Source organism: Nannobrachium achirus (assembly GCF_963921795.1).
Source record: "Nannobrachium achirus genome assembly, chromosome: 1".
In the NCBI taxonomy this organism is placed as follows: Eukaryota; Metazoa; Chordata; class Actinopteri; order Myctophiformes; family Myctophidae; genus Nannobrachium; species Nannobrachium achirus.
Genome location: NC_137810.1, coordinates 6,037,288 through 6,059,107, shown reverse-complemented (window position 1 = coordinate 6,059,107; position 21,820 = coordinate 6,037,288). Strand labels below are relative to the sequence as shown.

The 21,820-nt window shown below is 43.3% G+C and overlaps 1 protein-coding gene across 2 annotated transcripts; it reads left to right on the top strand.

Moving 5' to 3' along the window:
• Positions 1–4,288: 4,288 nt before the first annotated feature.
• Positions 4,289–21,820, top strand: LOC308282482 (AP-1 complex subunit sigma-2; the record flags this gene model as incomplete). 2 transcript variants are annotated; one of them, XM_080722841.1, is made up of 6 exons in its annotated part: positions 4,289–4,355; positions 6,214–6,392; positions 10,961–11,069; positions 11,994–12,131; positions 15,651–15,681; positions 19,870–19,922. In XM_080722841.1, exons 2-6 carry the CDS (start codon positions 6,214–6,216, stop codon positions 19,920–19,922), a joined length of 510 nt encoding a protein of 169 aa, XP_080578967.1. In that variant the 5' UTR covers positions 4,289–4,355. The 2 variants fall into 2 exon arrangements, with proteins under 2 accessions (XP_080578967.1, XP_080578968.1); XM_080722842.1 differs by lacking the exons at positions 15,651–15,681; positions 19,870–19,922 and adding an exon at positions 21,720–21,820.

Genomic DNA, 21,820 nt, shown 5'->3' with positions numbered 1-21,820 from the left:
ACTGTGTCCAACTCCACAGCCCAGAGAAAGAGAAATGTCTCAGTTCTTCTTCACACACGGTCCTTTCAGTTCTTCAACATACTACTACTCACAAGTTGTTCCTCTAGTCTACAAGGCCTTATTCAAAGGTCAAGCCACATCCACATAACTATGTATAACCAGTAAGACTCCCTAAATCGGGAGATAAGCCACTACTGTCAGGTCGCATACGGGAGAATGTTTTCTGCTGGTGTTTCAGTCCGAGTGTACCAAAGGGTGCGTTCGGAAATGCGGACCGGGTGTGGTTAGGGTTAGGTTTAGGCATAGTTTTACTGAGGTTAAGGTTAGGGTTAGGGTTGAGTTTAGGCATAGTTTTACTGAAGTTAGGGTTAGGATTAGGGTTGGGTTTAGGCACTCACTAGTACACTGACCACACACCCGGTGCGCATTTCCGAACGCACCCTTTGATACACTCGGACTGAAACACCGGCAGAAAACACTCTCCCGGTCGCATACACAAACTTTAGAAGCAAGCTAATCAGGAGGGAATATGGGAAATGGGACAGATCCATGTTGACATAACTATGTATGACACACTGGTTGACATATATGAGCATAAAAACGTAAGTTAATTAGTAAAGCCAAGCAGGGCTATGGCGAGTTAGGGCCTGGGTTTGATGCCTGGGGATCTCCATAGATGGGCATAAGGGGGATCATATGGGAATGCACATACTGTATATGGACATTTTATTTATTGTATGGGCTTAATATTGATGACATCAGGGATCTCCATGTATGGGCATAAAAGGGATTCTGTCCATGACATCACAACATACAATATCTTTTATGCCCATACATGGAGATCCCTATCTGAACCAGCCACACGGATATGGGCCATTTGTTGGCCATCTGGCCAGTGATATATATCGATGACATCAGGGATCTTCATATATGGGCATAAAAGGGATTCTGGGGAATACCCATATATGGATAGGTGATGTCACCTGTGATATCACAGTGGAGTGTCAAGGGAACCAACCCATAGACTCAGACAGACAGACAGACAGACAGACAGACAGACAGACAGACAGACAGACAGACAGACAGACAGACAGACAGATAGACAGACAGACAGACAGACAGACAGAGAGAAGCTGTGACATTTCTCATGGTAAACTACGACCTTCGGTCACAAAAAGATTAAGTATAGGACAAATACAAACCAACCTGAGGCTTGTGGCAATCGTTTCTATGCTATAGCGATGCACTGTAAGCTTGTAGTTTGGCTATAGATTGGTTATAGACCAGGCAATCGTTTCTATGCTATAGCGATGCACTGTAAGCTTGTAGTTCGGCTATAGATTGGTTATAGACCTAAAATAGTCGATCTACAAGCTCACAACGTGATTGTTTGTAAGCTTGTAGATTGGTTTGTAAATCGGCAAAGTGATTTAGTGTAGACTAGAGGGGGAAAAGATTAGGTGGCAAAGGATAGTGCCTTGGGGGACCCCGGTCAAAGTCAATACTGGATAAGTGATTAAACAATATTTGCATGAGCATCTGAGTGGTCTTTCTTTGAACTAATATTACCATTTTCACGTTTATTTTAACTTGATAAATTGATATTATAGCCAGTACCTGAACTATCACATCCTAATAATATGAAGTAATAACAATAATAACAATAATAATGTTCAAAGAAGGGACTCTTCCAGAGTAGAGCGAACACCTTAAGACTCAAACCAATGAATTTGAAACCAATATTTAGTGAATATATGCAACACTGTAATGAGACACTTTGGTCAAAGATCTTTAACAGGCATAAAGTAAAGAACAAACAATGAATGACCTTTTAAAATATTTATTTTTCATGTACAAAGAAACAACATTTGAATTTCAAAAATCACAAAAATATATAATTTTTTACAATACAAACAATGCATATATACAGAACATGAGTCAAATACCCTCCCATCCCACCCACCTCTATTATGTGCACACTAATTGTTGTAAAAATTAAACATATTTAAAATATACATCCTAAACATATAACCTGTATTATATACAGTACAGAAAGATTGTAAAAATATATACTGTATAAACCTCTATGAATAACCTATATTATATAAAGTACATAATATAATAATGAGTTACAATAGCGAATACAAGTTAAAAGGTACAACATGTAAAAACCTCAAATAAATCTAGGTTCAAGATGGCTCCAGTAGTCTGAATGTTTTCAGTTCCATCATTACAGTACTTGTCTGATGTCTCTAGAGCTCATATAATTGAGCATCAATATGTCCAGTATGGAGGTCAATGATTCCCTCATAAAAGATCCCAAAGCCCATCCTGGTAGGAATCCTCAGACAGAAGCATCTTCATGAAGAAGTCTGCCTCCATCTCCTGGGTTTCCCCCCAAGGGTGTAGAAGCAGCCCCGCTCCCATCTCCTCTGGCTGCTGCAGTGGGAACAGAAGGGTGGAGGAAGAAGAAGCCTGCTGTTCCTGGTGGTGCTGAGACGTGTGGAGGAGGTGTCCTGTACTGATGCTGCTGCCTGCAGTCACAGCACACAGCTCAGTGTAGGAGGCCTGCTTCTTATGGCTGCTTGCTTCTGGTTCTGCTTCTAGCTGGTTCTCCTGAGGCTCCTGCTCCACCAGGGTGGAGTTGGAGGCCTCCTTGCCACAGAAAAGGAGGACCAGCTCCTCCAAGCTGCTGCAGTTCTCCAACTTATCCCCGAGGTCTCCGTCGAAGGACGTCAGGTGGAAGTCATCCTCCCTTGGCAGGACTGTGTCTGTGTGGTGAATCTCCTCTGTCACCTGCAGGGGGGGCTGTTGGGGCTCCGTCCGTGCCACTTTGTTGTTGTTGTTGTTGCTGTTGTTGTCATCACTCACGGTAGCCAGGCGTTTGCGTTTTCTGCTGCTGCTACTCTGTCCTTGCAGCTCTCCTGCAGTGCTCCTACCCTTGTAGACGCCGTGGACATCAAACTTGTGGGCGTGCTCGGGGTTGAGCTGCCAGTAGCCTCCTTTCATTGTCTTGTCCTTGCGCTCCCTCAGGAAGCACTTGGACGTGGTCAGGTTGTGGCGAACTGAGCTCTGCCAGGTTGTCTTCTCCGCCTGCCGGTAGAAGGGGAAATTCTCCTCCATCCACCAGTAGATCCAGGAGAGAGTGACCTGGGTCTTTTTGGCTTGAATGGCCATGTAGATCAGACTGGTGTAAGAGTACCTCGGTCTGGTGGTGGAGCCAGTAGTCTGGTGCGCTACCTTCACCAGTGGAATAAGGGGAACATGGTGGGAGCTAGCAGGGCTCTCTGGGTCCGCAGCCACTGTGTCCCCAACCAGAGGGCTGGATAAGGAACCAGCGCTGCCCTGGTGGTTGCTGCTGCTTGGAGGGCAAGCAGCAGCAACCACCCTGTTCCCCCTGTCTGGAGCCCCCAGGATGGCAGCTACTTTGCCCTGGTGGAGGCTGCTGCTTGCAGGGCGAGTAGCAGCAGCAACAGGCTTGTAACTGTCAACCCTGGTGTTCTCTCTGTCTGGAGGCTCTGACCTGGGGATGGACACGTTGTGCAGCCAGTGCAGGCTGGTCAAACTGTCGTCAATGTGAAATGTGGACAACATAGTTGCCATGTTATGTTACTAGGCTAGTAAGTGAGTGTGCAGGAAAGAAGAGTGTTTAAAAGATGGGGGGAAAATGATGTTGAAGTAGAGAATGAAAGATGGAGAGATACAAAGCTGTAAGACTGTTTTAAAAGATAGAGATAAAGAGATATTGAGGTATATGGAGAGCTAAGGAGTTAAAATGTGTTCTCTTTGAGAGAAGATGCACACTGAAGATCACAACTGTTGGCGCTCAGCTTTATTTGTTTACGGTGCCACGTCACACGCGGTGACGTCACCTCAATGACACGCCCCCTCGCGTTTTGTTGAAAACGTCTCGCGCCGCAGTACACCATGTTACCATGGTTACCAGGCGACGGTCGTCCTCTGTTTATTGGTTTATTATAAACACGCTGTGTTTAACTTCATGTTATTTATAGTTTGTTTCTAATATTATAATTATATTGATACGCTGTGTTTTTAACTTAATAGTATTTATAGTTTGTTTCTAACAATAAGTTGAACCACAACATCCTCAAGAAGTAGACCGTTATGATTGACGTGGCGAAACAGCCAATCACGACGCAAAGGCATACCGGCAAGGCGGGGCTACAGGGACGCAGCAGCCAATGAGCGCCGCCGTGCGCGGCTCTCGTGACCAATGGCGAGGCAGCAGTCAATGAGCCGTGTGTGTGTGAGTTAGTAGTTTGAGCTCAGAGAGTGAATGAATGTCACTTTAACAACGACAACAACAAACTACTGTGGGATTCTGTTTGTTCAAGGTAAGTTCATTTGACAGCATGTGTGTGTTGTGTTGTGTTGTGTTGTGTTGTGTTGTGTTGTGTTGTGTTGTGTGTAAATTAGAAGCTGCTACTGCTGGGTGTTTGTTATGTTATTAACGACAGAGAGCAGGTGGAAACAGTGAACGGTGCTGGTTGACTTCCCTTTAAAGCTGTTTGGAGTTGGACCACTATATATTCACTTATTCATTCCAATACATGTGTGTTCAAACATTGAATCACCACTGCACCACTGGTTAAGACTAATATAGTTCCGTCTAACATACCATAGTCTATATTATATAATGATGGACTAGTAGTTGTAGTTTGTTCTAATAGAAGTGATAATGTTGTTAATAATATAATAGCTAGTAGTTAGGTGGTCTAATAGAAGTGTTAATGTCGTTATTTCATTGGGAGGAAAGACGTGCATTGTTAATGTTGATGGTGAATGGTTTCATTCTTCATGTAGTAGCTGACTGCCTGACTGTCTCTATATTCTTCCCCCGTGTGTGTGTGTGTGTGTGTGTGTGTGTGTGTGTGTGTGTGAGTGACTGAGTGACTGAGTGTCTCTTGCACATGGCAATGATGACATATCAATATGATACATGACTGTACAGACTCAGTTTCCAGGCTAGAGTTAGTGGTTCTCTAAAGTACTATTATAATGTCAAGGAGCTGTTGTTAATAACTACAGGCTGCTCTATCATCTGCCAGTGATGCTTCATGAGCTACCAGCTCAGTGTTCTTATTTGATTGATTGAATACTTTATTAGCAGTTCACATAGAAGAATACATGACAGTACAGTTCAGATACAAGGTCTACTAAATAATAGGATTTAAACCCAAGAAAGCACAATGGCTTGTTTACATTGGGGTCCGTTGTACTCAATTCATTGTCATCAAGTCCCTGCAAAATACCGTGGGCTGGCATCAACATGTACTTAAAGTACCAAAAGTAAAAGTACAAAATGTTTGGAAATAGCAGATCTACAAGCTCAATTATATTTCAAAAGAAAATGAACTTTTACACAATATTCTAATTGTTTTAGATGGATCTCTATGTACCATGCATCCTATTCTGTTGTTATACTATACCCGGGTGCATCTCTCCACTCCGACAGGTCTCCTTTCCGACATGTCTCCATTCCGACACTAACCCTATCTCTACCCCTAACCCTAAACCTTAGGCCCATGGGAGTGTCGCCACTCCGACAATAAGAAGTCCATTTCGGAGTGGCGACATGTCGGAATGGAGAGTGCCTCCCATTATACCCCCCACCCCACCCTCTATCTCTGAACAGTGAATTCCTGTGTTAATATTAACTAATCTGTGTGTATTCATAAGCATACACTAGACTCTGAATTACAAACTGGTAAATGGTCCCTTTGCACGGCCCTGCAGTCCATGATCATGTGTGTTCACTCTGTGTTTGTTGTGCTTTGTGCAGAATGCAGATGCAGTCCATGTTCATGTGTGTGTGTGTGTGTGTGTGTTGTTTCTTGTGTACAGTAGATGCAGTTCATGTGTATTTCTCTCTGTTCAGATGCAGTTCATGTTCATGTGTATTTCTCTCTGTTGTGTTCAGATGCAGTTCATGTTCACGTGTATTTCTCTCTGTGTCGTGTGCCGATGCAGTTCATGTTCATGTGTATTTCTCTCTGTTCAGATGCAGTTCATGTTCATGTGTATTTCTCTCTGTGCAGATGCAGTTCATGTTCATGTGTATTTCTCTCTGTTCAGATGCAGTTCATGTTCATGTGTATTTCTCTCTGTGCAGATGCAGTTCATGTTCATGTGTATTTCTCTCTGTTCAGATGCAGTTCATGTTCATGTGTATTTCTCTGTGTTGTGGTGCAGATGCAGTTCATGTTGCTGTTCAGTCGGCAGGGCAAGCTGAGGCTCCAGAAGTGGTACGTTCCTCTGTGTGAGAAGGAGAAGAAGAAGATCTCCAGAGAGCTGGTCCAGACCATCCTGGCCAGGAAGCCCAAGATGTGCAGCTTCCTGGAGTGGAGGGAGGTCAAGATCGTTTACAAGAGGTCAGTGGAATGAAGGAATGAAAAACATACTCTCACTCTCCTGGTGGAGACAATGAATGAATGAATGAATCCTCATCGTCTTGTCGCTGCTGTGTGCTCTGTGGTGCACAATGAAGTTATGGGTCAGGCCAGCGATGCATTGCATCATCATCTTCATCATCATCATCATCATCATCATCATGTAACTCACACGACAAGAAGAGAGACGGCCATTCATGTTGTCTCGTTAGACGCTGTGTCGCTGTGCCAACAACACATGGGCACACAGGGTGACCCAGACACATGGCTGGCACAACAACACATGGCATGACGTCTGCCTTCCACACTCTGCCCTCCTCACTCCTCAAACATCTTTTATATATCTGTTAGTGTGGTTGCTATAGGCAACACACTATTATTCTCTCCAAACTTCATAGAGTAACACTTTATAGAGTAAACCCAAACACCAAAGAGTTCATTGGAGGAGTGGTGCAAGACTTTATAGAGTTACTCCTTAAGTCCATTGAGGAGACGGAGGAGTGGTGCAAGCTGGTGGTGCAAGTATAGCCATCACGTATGGCGTGGCATCACGTATAGCCTATAAATAGGCAACCACACTTGCAATTTCACAGAATTGCACCTTTTTGAGTGGTGGTAAACCGCTCCATAGAGTGGCTGTGCGTGTGTCTGTAGCCACTTTTTCCTCAGCGTTTTGCCATAGCAATGTGTGTGTGTAGCTTGTATTACATCACCAATTACATCCTAGACCTATATCCTAGTCTGAAGACGTTATGCAAGCACGGCCACCGCTCACTTCACATTGGGTGTGATTTTTTTAGTTATAGTTGTTGTTTTGCTTTTTACTCCTTTTTCTCCCCAATGTAGTTGTTATGCTAAACTGATGCCTCCCATACACATATGTGGGTTGTTGTTGTCACTGTTATATCCTACTGGCTCACCTGCCAGTGAGGAGCCCCCACGGGAGGACTGTACTGTTGTATCCTACTGACTCACCTGCCAGTGAGGAGCCCCCACCGGGAGGACTGTACTGTTGTATCCTACTGACTCACCTGCCAGTGAGGAGCCCCCACCGGGAGGACTGTACTGTTGTATCCTACTGGCTCACCTGCCAGTGAGGAGCCCCCACCGGGAGGACTGTACTGTTTTATCCTACTGACTCACCCTCGAGTGAGGAGCCCCTACCGGGAGGACGTATAGAGCCTTCGTCCTACTCCTCCCACTAAGCACTCTCTCCTGGCAGGTGCTGCTCCAGCCCATATGAGTACTGTATGTGCAGTGACAAATAATAGCTGGAAAATCTGTAAAGACATCAACAGTTTTGCCAAACATAAGGACTTACTCTCTCCATTCACTCCAATATGGAACAACCCTTCTCTCCCGACATCTTTTAATGATAACACCTTCAAACCTTGGTATGACACAGGCATTAAAGAAATAAATCACTTTGTACACTATACCTTCTACACATCTATTTCGTTTCTTTCAAGCCAGGCATATGGTCCAGTCTAAGCAACAGTCTCTTATTGAACCTAAACCATCTAAAGTCGACTTACTGTTAAGGACGCCAGTAAAGTCTCTCAGATCGATCTCTGGATTTTATAAGGGCCTTCTAGAATCCTTGCCTGCCAACACAGAAAATACTAAGAATAAATGGGAACAAAAAAATATCACCATCCCTGCAACAACACGGGCCAATTGTGTTTATATAAACCGATTAGACACTGGACAAATCCGATGGCACCCTGGTGGAGTCGATGGTGGGCTGGGCACCGGGCAGTCACCTTGGGGGTCAAACTGGGGGATCTTGAAATGAAAAGGGTTGAGAATCACTGCTGTGTACTTTAATTTAAGTTTTTATTGACAAACATTAATTTACTGTATATGAACATATATTTACATATCTGTCAAAAGGATAAAACACAACCATTCTGGTCCTTTGGGTGCAGTTGTGTGTAAACTGAACAGAACTTACACTTCAATGCTCTTCCTCGGTGGTCTCATGTGTGCTTCCATGGTTGAAGTTTTTACTTCCAATAATTCCTGTGTGATTGAGGTTAATCTTCCACCGCATGTTGTAACCCTGGCCCAGGATCAAACCCAGACCAGTGCCTTTGTTTTCAACAGGAACAAGGAATAATCTACTGAAGCATGTGAGCAAAGCTTTGTTTGTGTGATTAGCATCCATTGAACAGGAGCCCAGTCTGGAGATGCTTCACTGATTGAAGTTTCTACTAAAAGAGCAAATGGACTGACACTGGTTGTTGGACCAAATCCTTCCAAACTTTCCTATTCAGGTTCAATCCATTTAAACCTTGATATGAATATTTCTCAGGGAAACTGTGAAATAATGTTCTGGTCCCAAAGTACCAAACCCCCAGCTTTGCTTGGGTGGCTTTTGAGCCTGAAAACCTGGCTTGAAACTGGGATAGTTGTATTGTAACTTGTGGCTCGTCCATCTGTCAACTATTTAGTATGAACATTAAGTAGAAGTTTAACACACTTTGGGTTAACTGTTGCTCAAAGTGAACATGAACTCAAATGGCTTCCTTTCTTTGTGCCCTTAATTCACATCATCTTAGCCCTCTTCTCTGGGAAAAGATAAACTGTTTAGCTGGCTAAACGGCCGTACAGTTTGTCCCCATGTCCCCTGGTAGTTTTATAAGAACTGCTGACTGCTGTTTCATGCAGGCATTTGGCAACAGCTCACTATTAACAGCAAACATTAACGTGCAGGACACAGTAGCTGTGACACATCCAGTGAGGTAAACAACTGGAGGATAAGGATGTCCCCCTCATAGACTCATCAGTCCACTTGTTTCTGTATGTTTTCTGAGCGGTGAAAACCGCTCCTACATCTGGCTTTATGTATCTCCTGCTTCATCCCACATTGGCCCAGGCATTTTGTGCACACGCCATAATCTTCATATTTACAATAAGAAAGCCATGTGCTTGTGGCCTTCACAATGTAGACACTTTGGAAGTGTGTTTTCTCTTTGGACCGCTGCTCATTCCTTGGCAGCAGGTGATCTAATTATCTCATCTGGTTACAGTAGAACCTAGACTTGTGCTCAGAACTACTGTACACAATCTGCAGGCTGTTGTTGCATTGTCGTCAATTAAAACAAACTGCCTACCTTCATGTAGTCTTAATGGATGATATTGATTTTAAATGCTCAATATTCTTATGCTCTGTTGACTGTTGCACTTGACAATGTACCCTGAAATGCTTGAAAATGTAGGCTATATTTTGTCATAAAGACAAGGCATTAAAGGAGGTGGCGGCTTCAAGTCTTTAGGGCCATAATTCTCTACCACAATCTGGTCTTCTCTGTGACAGAAATACAGTCCGTAATAATGACATTCTCCGCTGCATTAGTTAAGGGTGCTGCAATAAGACTGAGCTTTTTAAGTCTTGACCTGCGCTGCGTCTGTGGCCGTCCACAGCGACCCTGCTGCCCTCCTCACGCTGCCTGCGTTGTGAAGAGTCCACTGACTGCTGTGATTAGCCAGTGGTCACATGACTCAGGCTGTGATTAGCCAGTGGTCACATGGTCACATGCTGGAGCAAAGCCTGAGGGATTACTGTGGATGAGGGATCAGGGGGCAGAGTGAGGCTGGAGTCTGGACCGAGCCTAGCACAGCTAAACAATCCACCCACACGGTGGGAATGTACTGCAGTTAGTTAGCTGCATGAGTACAGTATATAGGCTGGACCCACCACGGAGAACGCTGTCTGCATCCTGCTTCAGGCTCTCTCTAAAACAGGGGTCTTTTCAGTCCAAGGACCCCTTAGTTGAGAGAGAGATGAAGTAGGGACCCCCACAACCTGTATTTTGCATTCATGTCAATTTGTGTTTTCAGATATTTAACCACTTGAACGGTCAATACTTGTAAAACTTGACCTTTCACTCTGTACTTAGTCTGCTCTTTTCCCCCTCTCTCTACACCAAAGCTTTTTGCCGAAAATAGCCGATCTGCTATTTTTGGCTAAAGTTCTCCGAATATGGACGTTAGGGATCAAGTGGTTGAAGACCCCTGCTCTAAAACAATACCTTGTGCTCTCAGTCTCAATTGACCAGAAATAAGCACCTTTTGAAATGACTTGAGATGCATATATCTCTCTGGGCTCCCTCCACTAGTATTTAAGTCACTGTTTCCCAAACACTGGGTCGAGATCCATTTGTGGGTCGCGGACACATTTGTATGGGTCCCTTAATTCTTCAGTTTCCTATATTTTTGTGTAATTCCATGAAAACATCTAAGAAAAATCGAGAAATGTAATAAATTAGAAAACAAATGTTTAAGAAGTAGCTTGTAGATCGGCTATTTTCAGTAGTTTGGGTCCCGGGTGAATATTTCATTTCTCTTATGGGTCTTGAGCTAAAAACCTTGGGAACCACTGCTTTAAGCTGCACAGACTCAGCTCTAGCTCCATCCTCTGTATGGCATTGATGGTACAGTACAGTTACCTACAGAGTAGGTTTTGGTTCTCCCTCCCCCTTCCAGATGAAATGATTTCTGCTGTGTTTTCCAGATATGCCAGCCTGTATTTCTGCTGTGTTTTCCAGATATGCCAGCCTGTATTTCTGCTGTGCCATCGAGGACCAGGACAATGAGCTCATTACCTTGGAGATCATCCACAGATACGTGGAGCTGCTGGATAAATACTTTGGCAGCGTGCGTTCTCACATTTATTTTTTACTCTTTCATTCAAGCGATGTTGAACACTGGTAGAACCTTGGATTGTATAGCTAATGGCTACCTGTCCAAATATTGTCCATCATCTTTATCTGTTGCTTCTGTGCTTGTGAACGAGTAACCAGAAGTAGCTCATTCCAGTTACTCACACTGTATGGTGAAATGGTTTTGAAATAATCACACCTTTTGCATATAAAGAAAAATTTAAAACACAAAAAAACCTGTCTTCAAATGGATCCAATATAGTTATTATTTAAGCACAATTCTTTTTTATTTTTACAACGGGTTCATATTTTAGATTGTAATAAAAGAAAAGATGAGTGTTAAAATGTTTTCATTGTTTTATTTTGGTATTTTATTTTTTTGGTTGGGGGCATGAGTACAAGTGGCCCCAACCTGGGGTCATGCATGCAAATCAAAATTGTTAAAATCACTAAAATGATTGACACAAGTTAATGCAAACATTTTAACACTCTCTCTAATGACTATCTAAAAATATGAACCCTTGTTGTAAAAAAACAAAGTTGTCCTTTAATCAAACTCTCTTAGTGCTTTTCATTGGTAAAATATTTATGAAACCCACAGACACAAACAACCACTTTCAACCTCGCCTCCCTATTTTGGGCTTGTCATTTTATAGGGGAAAACCTTCACAGCGGTCTTCACACGCTCATAGATTCATAAATTCACACAACACTGTCATACGACAGCGTCCAAAATATGGCAGTAGTCCATGAAATATCCTTAAACTATGAAATATGGACATTCAAGATTCCTGCCCAACAGCTGCTATAGTACTGTACACCCAACTGTGCTACCAAAGTTCATAATACAGTAAACATAAATATGCAACAAGTCCACTCATAAGGCCATGTGTGCTCCTTGGTTGTCTTGTTGGAACAGGTGTGTGAGCTGGACATCATCTTCAACTTTGAGAAGGCCTACTTCATCCTGGATGAGTTCCTTCTGGGAGGAGAGGCTCAGGAGACCTCCAAGAAGAACGTTCTGAAGGCCATCGAGCAGGCTGACCTTCTGCAGGAGGTGAGACTCTACACTGACCACATCATACTGACCTCACCACCTTAGACTCTACACTGACCACACCACCTTAGACTCTACACTGACCACATCATACCGACCACACCACCTTAGACTCTACACTGACCACACCACCTTAGACTCTACACTGACCACATCATACTGACCACACCACCTTAGACTCTGCACTGACCACATCCATACTGACCACACCACCTTAGACTCTACACTGACCACATCCATACTGACCACACCACCTTAGACTCTACACTGACCACATCATACTGACCACACCACCTTAGACTCTACACTGACCACATCCATACTGACCACACCACCTTAGACTCTACACTGACCACACCCATACTGACCTCACCACCTTAGACTCTACACTGACCACACCATACTGACCACACCACCTTAGACTCTACACTGACCACACCACCTTAGACTCTACACTGACCACATCATACCGACCACATCCATACTGACCACACCACCTTAGACTCTCCACTGACCACATCATACTGACCACATCATACCGACCACATCCATACTGACCACACCACCTTAGACTCTACACTGACCACATCATACTGACCACACCACCTTAGACTCTACACTGACCACATCATACTGACCACACCACCTTAGACTCTACACTGACCACACCACCTTAGACTCTACACTGACCACATCATACTGACCACACCACCTTAGACTCTACACTGACCACATCATACTGACCACACCACCTTAGACTCTACACTGACCACATCCATACTGACCACACCACCTTAGACTCTACACTGACCACACCATACTGACCACACCACCTTAGACTCTCCACTGACCACATCATACTGACCACACCACCTTAGACTCTACACTGACCACATCCATACTGACCACACCACCTTAGACTCTACACTGACCACACCATACTGACCACACCACCTTAGACTCCACACTGACCACATCATACTGACCACACCACCTTAGACTCTCCACTGACCACATCATACTGACCACACCACCTTAGACTCTACACTGACCACATCATACTGACCACACCACCTTAGACTCTACACTGACCACATCCATACTGACCACACCACCTTAGACTCTACACTGACCACATCATACTGACCACACCACCTTAGACTCTACACTGACCACATCATACCGACCACATCCATACTGACCACACCACCTTAGACTCTACACTGACCACATCATACTGACCACACCACCTTAGACTCTACACTGACCACATCATACCGACCACATCCATACTGACCACACCACCTTAGACTCTCCACTGACCACATCCATACTGACCACACCACCTTAGACTCTACACTGACCACACCACCTTAGACTCTACACTGACCACATCATACCGACCACATCATACTGACCACACCACCTTAGACTCTACACTGACCACATCCATACTGACCACACCACCTTAGACTCTACACTGACCACACCACCTTAGACTCTACACTGACCACATCATACCGACCACATCATACTGACCACACCACCTTAGACTCTACACTGACCACATCATACTGACCACACCACCTTAGACTCTACACTGACCACATCCATACTGACCACACCACCTTAGACTCTCCACTGACCACATCATACTGACCACACCACCTTAGACTCTACACTGACCACATCATACTGACCACACCACCTTAGACTCTACACTGACCACATCATACTGACCACACCACCTTAGACTCTCCACTGACCACATCATACTGACCACACCACCTTAGACTCTACACTGACCACATCATACTGACCACACCACCTTAGACTCTACACTGACCACATCCATACTGACCACACCACCTTAGACTCTACACTGACCACATCCATACTGACCACACCACCTTAGACTCTACACTGACCACATCATACTGACCACACCACCTTAGACTCTACACTGACCACATCATACTGACCACACCACCTTAGACTCTACACTGACCACACCCATACTGACCACACCACCTTAGACTCTACACTGACCACATCCATACTGACCACACCACCTTAGACTCTACACTGACCACATCCATACTGACCACACCACCTTAGACTCTACACTGACCACATCATACTGACCACACCACCTTAGACTCTCCCTCTGTAGCGGGCTAACATTCTGCAGGAGGTGAGATTCTATCTCCACTGACCACACCTGTTCATCTAACCCTAACCCTGACTCCTGCAGCAGGCAGACCTACCGCCCATTGGAAACTTAAAACACTTATTGACAAATATACTAATACATTGTGCGAAGACTCCGCGAGCCCAGTTAACATTTGGGGCACGAGGGTAAGCATCTTATATTTTGCATTGGTGCATGTTCGGAGCCTTGCGGGCTGTACTGCTGACATTCCAGGGCAGCATGGGGGGTTGAACGCTAAGACACTCGTAGATTGGAAATATCGACATGGATAAAACACATCAAATCTAAGGCTAACACCACCCATCCGCTCACTTGTAATATACACAGTTTGAATCGGGCTTAAGAGACTTGGAAAGCTGTGTCCCCAAAACACTGGCATGAACATCAAACAGTGCCGTCTAGATTCAGCGGTGGACGACGCCAGAAGTCATTTTAACATTTCTACATCTGTATGTGACTTTATCAAACGTTGGTGAGGACAGAGGAAGGGCTGGGCCTTCTGTCGATGTTTTATCGACACTGTGAAACGAGAGTACGTATTGTCTGAATATTGTGAATGATAATATCATTAATATCATATGGTGTAAGTGTTGTCTTTCTTATAAAGTGAGATAAGATGTTCACACAGCAGCTGCCAAAGACAGTACAGCAGTTAAAAGCAGAGTACAGGAGTACAGCAAGAACAACAAGTACAGTATGGACAGCATCAAAGTGACAGAAATATTTTACAAATAGCCTGAATAGCCGATCTACAAGCTCACAACTTGCTGCAATGATATCATGATACGATATAATCATGATATGGAGATTCTTGGTCAAAAACATATTAGATGTTGTCCATATGACCCAGCCCTAGGCATACTATATACAGAGATGTCAAAAGGACTGAAATATGTTTTTCTGGTGTTCAGAATAACTGACTGACTGCATTTTCAGATATTGTAGCACTTGGCACACTGTAGTGAAGAAAGTACAAAGAAGATTAAAATACTAGTATTTGATTAATACTCAAGTAAAAACTCCACACCGTTAGGGAGCCAGAATAGAAAATCTTCGTCCCCCACCCTTGTGATCAGATTCGTTGCTCCTAAGCCACGAGGGCCTTGAACCTTTTGCAAAAACCGGGAGCATTCCACTCCTCGATTCCTCGCTGTTGACATAGACACCCCTACTTCCCCCACCCTTCTTGTTCCCCTCCCCCCTTGTCCGTTTAGCTTGATCTGATCTCTGTGTTGATTTGCAGCTGACATGTTTGTTCCTCTTCTCTGTGCCTCTTCTCTTCACATTTCTCTTGTTGATTTTTACAGAATATAGACTTTCAGATGCGACTGTTTCCAGGTACAGTTTGGTGGAGAGCTGCGTTCCTCTAACGCGGTGCTAACCGTAGCGCTAGCTTAGCGTAGTCTGGAGGCTATTATCATGTTCATACCTTCGTCCATCCACCGCCTCGTACGCTAGTAAAGTCCTGAGTGAAGAGAGAACCTTCTGAGAGTCCTTACAGGGACCCACGTTAAGAGAGAACCCTCTGAGGGTCCTTACAGGGACCCACGTTAAGAGAGAACCCTCTGAGGGTCCTTACAGGGACCCACGTTAAGAGAGAACCCTCTGAGAGTCCAGACAGGGACCCAGGTTAAGGCTGCACCACTTCATCCGACTAATAGATTCAACCCAGAGAAATTTTCCAAAATACATAAAATTGTTTGTTTTAAGTTGAGAGCTTTTATTGAGCTTGATCAGTTATTTTCATTATTTTGGCGGCACACTGTAGTACAACAAAGTCAATAAATTTGTTCTTGTCTAAAAAGAAAAGAAAACACCCTTTTCGATCTTTCGATTAATCGAACAAGTAATCAATAGAATAATCACTAGGATAATTGATTCCTTGTGAATTGCAGCCCTAAACCAGATGCACCCATTAAGGGTCCATTTGGTTCCATGTGTATCCTCTCAGAGCTAAATAAGCACTCAGGATGTTGCAGTGTACGGACAGAGTGTGGATGGAAGGATATCAAATAAAATAGCCTTTAGAAGCAGACAGACTCACTACTACTACTCTGGGTGGGAGCAACTCAACAGCAACAACAATATTGTCACAAATATTGCCACGAAATGCACCCTGGATATTGTAGTTACTGGTGTGTTGCCCCCCCCCCCCCCCCCCCCCCCCGCTAATAATAACCTTTAATCTGTGTCTCTACTAGTAGTAATGCCATAAATCATAATATAGATGTAATCTCTAACACTAACAATAACTTGATCAACCAGCAGCATTTCTAATATTAATACTTCAATATGCCACAAACAGAAATGTTTAGCGATGTGCAGCTACAGAGCATTATTATTATCATCCTCTCATTATCTCCAGTCTCCTGTATCCACTGGGCCGTTAGTAAACATTACCGGTAGTCAACTGGCTGTAATTAACATCAACCACTGTCTGGGTTGTTAAATGAAATGAATCAACGGTAAATATTAGAAAATTCTCCTTGTCCCACCTGTTCTCAGACTGTATGTACAGTCTTTTTTATTTATATGATTCATCAAACAGCGCATAACGCAGAAGGAGCACAGAATGAATACAGACTCAGGTGACCTGACATATTGGTCTTGCACATCACTGAACACACCCACATACAGTAGTAATGCACAATGTGAACCTCTCCACTATATCTGCCTGAACTAAACTTGCAAGCTACGTAACTTTTCTTTTTAATGGTGAAAGAAAAGAGTGAAAATAGCTCATCTACAAGCTTGTATATTGTCTATTTTCAACATTTCTGAACTCTTTTGAAACATAAACGCAAGTTTAAAAGTAAATGTGGTAAAACAAGTTTGGGTCAGTGCATAAACTGCACATGTATGTTTGTTGAAGCGCTTGCATCAGACACATTGGTAAATGGTAAATGGTAAATGGTGCATTTATATAGCGCTTTTAATCCAAAGCGCTTTACATAGATTGTGCATTACATTCACCCATTCACACACACATTCATACACCGGTGGCGGAGGAAGCCATGCAAGGCACCAACCTACTCACCGGAGGCAATTAGGGGTTCAGAGTCTTGCCCAAGGACCCTTCGACATTAACTCAGGGGGAGCCCGGATTCGAACTGGGAACCCTTCGGGATTTATACCCTTCGTGCTCTAATACCAGTTTCTCCACCCCTGAGCTATGCCGCCCCATTGGATCAGTGTTTTCATTTGTACATTCATCAGACACATTGGAGCAGTGTTTTCATTTGTACATTCATCAGAGTCTTGTGGGGATTAATTGGGGAGATGTTCATGTAAGGAGAGACAGTGCAGCTCACGCTCCACACAACAATGAGGCATTGTTGTCTTCACTGAGAGGAGAGGAGAGGAGAGGAGAGGAGAGGAGAGGAGAGGAGAGGAGAGGAGAGGAGACACAAATAATGGTTCTGGCCTGGATGATCATCCACTGTGTTCTGTCTAATTATCATCCTGAACAAAACACCTCTTTCTGTTCAAACTCATTTGCTTTCAGTGGCTCTGCAGTGTCTGTAGTCCAGGCAGGTTCTCTGCAGTGTCTGTAGTCCAGGCAGGTTCTCTGCAGTGTCTGTAGTCCAGGCAGGTTCTCTGCAGTGTCTGTAGTCCAGGCAGGTTCTCTGCAGTGTCTGTAGTCCAGGCAGGTTCTCTGCAGTGTCTGTAGTCCAGGCAGGTTCTCTGCAGTGTCTGTAGTCCAGGCAGGTTCTCTGCAGTGTCTGTAGTCCAGGCAGGTTCTCTGCAGTGTCTGTAGTCCAGGCAGGTTCTCTGCAGTGTCTGTAGTCCAGACAGGTTCTCTGCAGTGTCTGTAGTCCAGGCAGGCTCTCTGCAGTGTCTGTAGTCCAGGCAGGCTCTCTGCAGTGTCTGTAGTCCAGGCAGGCTCTCTGCAGTGTCTGTAGTCCAGGCAGGCTCTCTGCAGTGTTTTCTTTTCTGGCCGTAGATTTTCTTTTTATTCTTAGGTTTGTCATGAAACCCTGATCATGCACGTCCCTGTATAGAAAAGCAAAATGCATCACAACATTTATGCTTGATTTACACCACATTGCACCACTTTGTTGTGCATTGAAAGACTCATACTGTAGCTGTTGTACATCGAGCCATTTTGGACACGCAACGACATCGTATAACTAGTATAAAGGGAGTTACTGTAGAGGCAGACTGAAGTCTGGGGAGGTTTACCCAATGACGAGCTCTTGTAGAGTCCCAGTAAAAATCTTTATGGTAGATGTTTTTAGAGTTAATTTATTTATATTTGTTCTCTTTCAAATTAACCCCAATGACCTTTGTAAAAGCAGTAGTAATGATTATTGTAATGTTTTTGTTCACTCAGAGTGTCATTTCTACAGTGCTATTCTGTGTATAAATCAAGTATACATCTAGCACAGAGGTGTGTGCACAACGGAAATAGCCGATCTATAAGCTCACAGTGCTTGGCTGCGCCACATGTTGTGAGCTTGGAGATCGGCTGTTCTCGGTGCACGACACCCTCACACAAGCTGTTGTCACAGTGGTAGCACAACCCCACACCTCCTCCACTAATCCCTAATGATTTATTACTACAACTGATTTATTAATCACTTAACTGTAAATAATGGTGAAATCATCGACTGTACTGTATGTAGTCAGTGGACACCAGTGGTGGGAAAGTAACTAAGTACATGTACTCAAATACTGTACAATTTTGAGGTATTTTTTTACTTTACTTTTACTTCTACTCCACTACACCTCAGAGGCAAATTCTTTTTAACGTTTTACTCCTCTACAATTATTTGAAATCTTGAGTAGTTACTTTGTAGATTTTGATATTACAAAACGTGCATTGTCCACTTCAGCCCATTACATACATTTTGACCATTTGAAAATGTAAGATTCTGCAAGCTTACAATGCATCGCTTGTAGATCTGCTATTTTCAAATGATTTTAATACATTTGACTTGTGAAATGCGACATACTGCATAATAATGAGTACATTCTACTTTTGGTACTTTTAAGTACATTTTGATCCCAATACTTTTGCACTTTCACGTAAAGTACATTTTGAATAATTTATTTCTACATTGCAGATACTTGAGTAAAGATATTCAGTCGTTTTTCCAACACTGGTGGACACAGGAATGTTATGGCTAAGCTTAAAGCCATGCTTGGAACCGAAGGGTGCCTCCTGACTCAGAGCTCTGGGGGCTTTAAGGCATTCATATAGCATGGAACAATAATAAGGACAACATGCCTCGGGGGATTTGGATGGAACTATTTTAATAAGCCTTTAATGAAACTTTTCTCAGGAGCTGCCGTGTTGTTTTAGCATAAAGCAAAGCAAACACGTCTCCTGCTTGAATAAACGACACATCAGCAGATGCTCTGAGTCATGTGTGGTAGTTTGGGTGATTGATGGGGTGGGGGTGGTGTCCTATTTGTTAGTTCTCTTTAGTTCACCTTTAGATCCTCTGTAAACATGTGTAGGTGCCATAGGTTCATTTAAGAGCATCATTTCTGTCCTCATTAAAAACTATATTTGCCTCACAGGTGTGCTGGTCCCAAATATGGCCTCCGAATCCTCTGGTCTTTTCCAGAATTAGCCCTACTGAGGTGAATACTGAATAATATGTCTGTTAGCCCTACTGAGGTGAATACTGAATAATATGTCTGTTAGCCCTACTGAGGTGAATACTGAATAATATGTATGTTAGCCCTACTGAGGTGAATACTGAATACTATGTATGTTAGCCCTACTGAGGTGAATACTGAATACTATGTATGTTAGCTCTACTGAGGTGAATACTATGTATGTTAGCTCTACTGAGGTGAATACTGAATAATATGTCTGTTAGCCCTACTGAGGTGAATACTGAATACTATGTATGTTAGCTCTACTGAGGTGAATACTGAATACTATGTATGTTAGCTCTACTGAGGTGAATACTATGTATGTTAGCTCTACTGAGGTGAATACTGAATAATATGTCTGTTAGCCCTACTGAGGTGAATACTGAATACTATGTATGTTAGCCCTACTGAGGTGAATACTGAATACTATGTATGTTAGCCCTACTGAGGTGAATACTGAATACTATGTATGTTAGCTCTACTGAGGTGAATACTATGTATGTTAGCTCTACTGAGGTGAATACTATGTATGTTAGCTCTACTGAGGTGAATACTATGTCTATTAGCCCTACTGAGGTGAATACTATTTATGTTAGCCCTACTGAGGTGAATACTATGTATGTTAGCTCTACTGAGGTGAATACTATGTATGTTAGCTCTACTGAGGTGAATACTATGTATGTTAGCTCTACTGAGGTGAATACTATGTATGTTAGCTCTACTGAGGTGAATACTATTTATGTTAGCCCTACTGAGGTGAATACTATTTATGTTAGCCCTACTGAGGTGAATACTATTTATGTTAGCTCTACTGAGGTGAATACTATGTATGTTAGCCCTACTGAGGTGAATACTATGTATGTTAGCTCTACTGAGGTGAATACTATTTATGTTAGCCCTACTGAGGTGAATACTATTTATGTTAGCCCTACTGAGGTGAATACTATGTATGTTAGCTCTACTGAGGTGAATACTATTTATGTTAGCCCTACTGAGGTGAATACTGAGTCCCAGCGTAGCAAAAGAGTGGTCAGATTTGGCCCCAACCGGTGTGAGAATGCTTTGACTAGTGGTGTATCTCCATACTTATTATCAGGATAATGTGTAATATTGTGCCATCCGTCCTTGGTCTTTTACTGTTAGTTATGGGTTTCTATGAAGGTGTCAGTCGATGTATGCATAGATAGCAAACAAAGGCTTGTCCTTGTCTGTCTGTCATCCCTTTTACATGTTAAATGTTGTTTACATCTTACCACACTGCAACATGGTATGGCTGTAAATCCAGGTTTAAGGCAGGCCATAACACTCAGGAATATGTACAGTATGGATGTATGGATCACTGCATGGATCACTGTCGTCTTAACCAACCTATCGCAAAATAGACCTCTATAGAGATCAGTGGCCACAAGCAACACTCACTCTGTGTGGATCATGATACACTTCATCATACAGTGAACAGCGAAAGTAGACGATCTACAAGCTGCACAGCGACACGTTGTTGTGAACTTGTAGATTGGCTATTTTCACCGTTTCTGAGAAGAATTCTTAGAAAACACATTCCAAACATGTTCAGAATTAATGTCCAAAACAGGGAGGCCGGGTTGAAAGTGTGTGTTAATATTTATTAATATTAATTTTACCCTGCTCGCTCTGTGACCTCCCGCATGTCCCATGTGATGATGTCAATAAGTCTTGCTGTGGTTTCTGTGTGTCTTCTGTCTAAAAAAAAGCTTGTGTGAATCTCTCTCCTCCTCTTCCTCTTCTTCCAGCCCCGCCACGAGTTTTTTAATGTGCCTGTGTACTGATGGACTGATGTACTGATGGACTGATGTACTGATGGACTGATGTACTGATGGACTGATGGACTGAT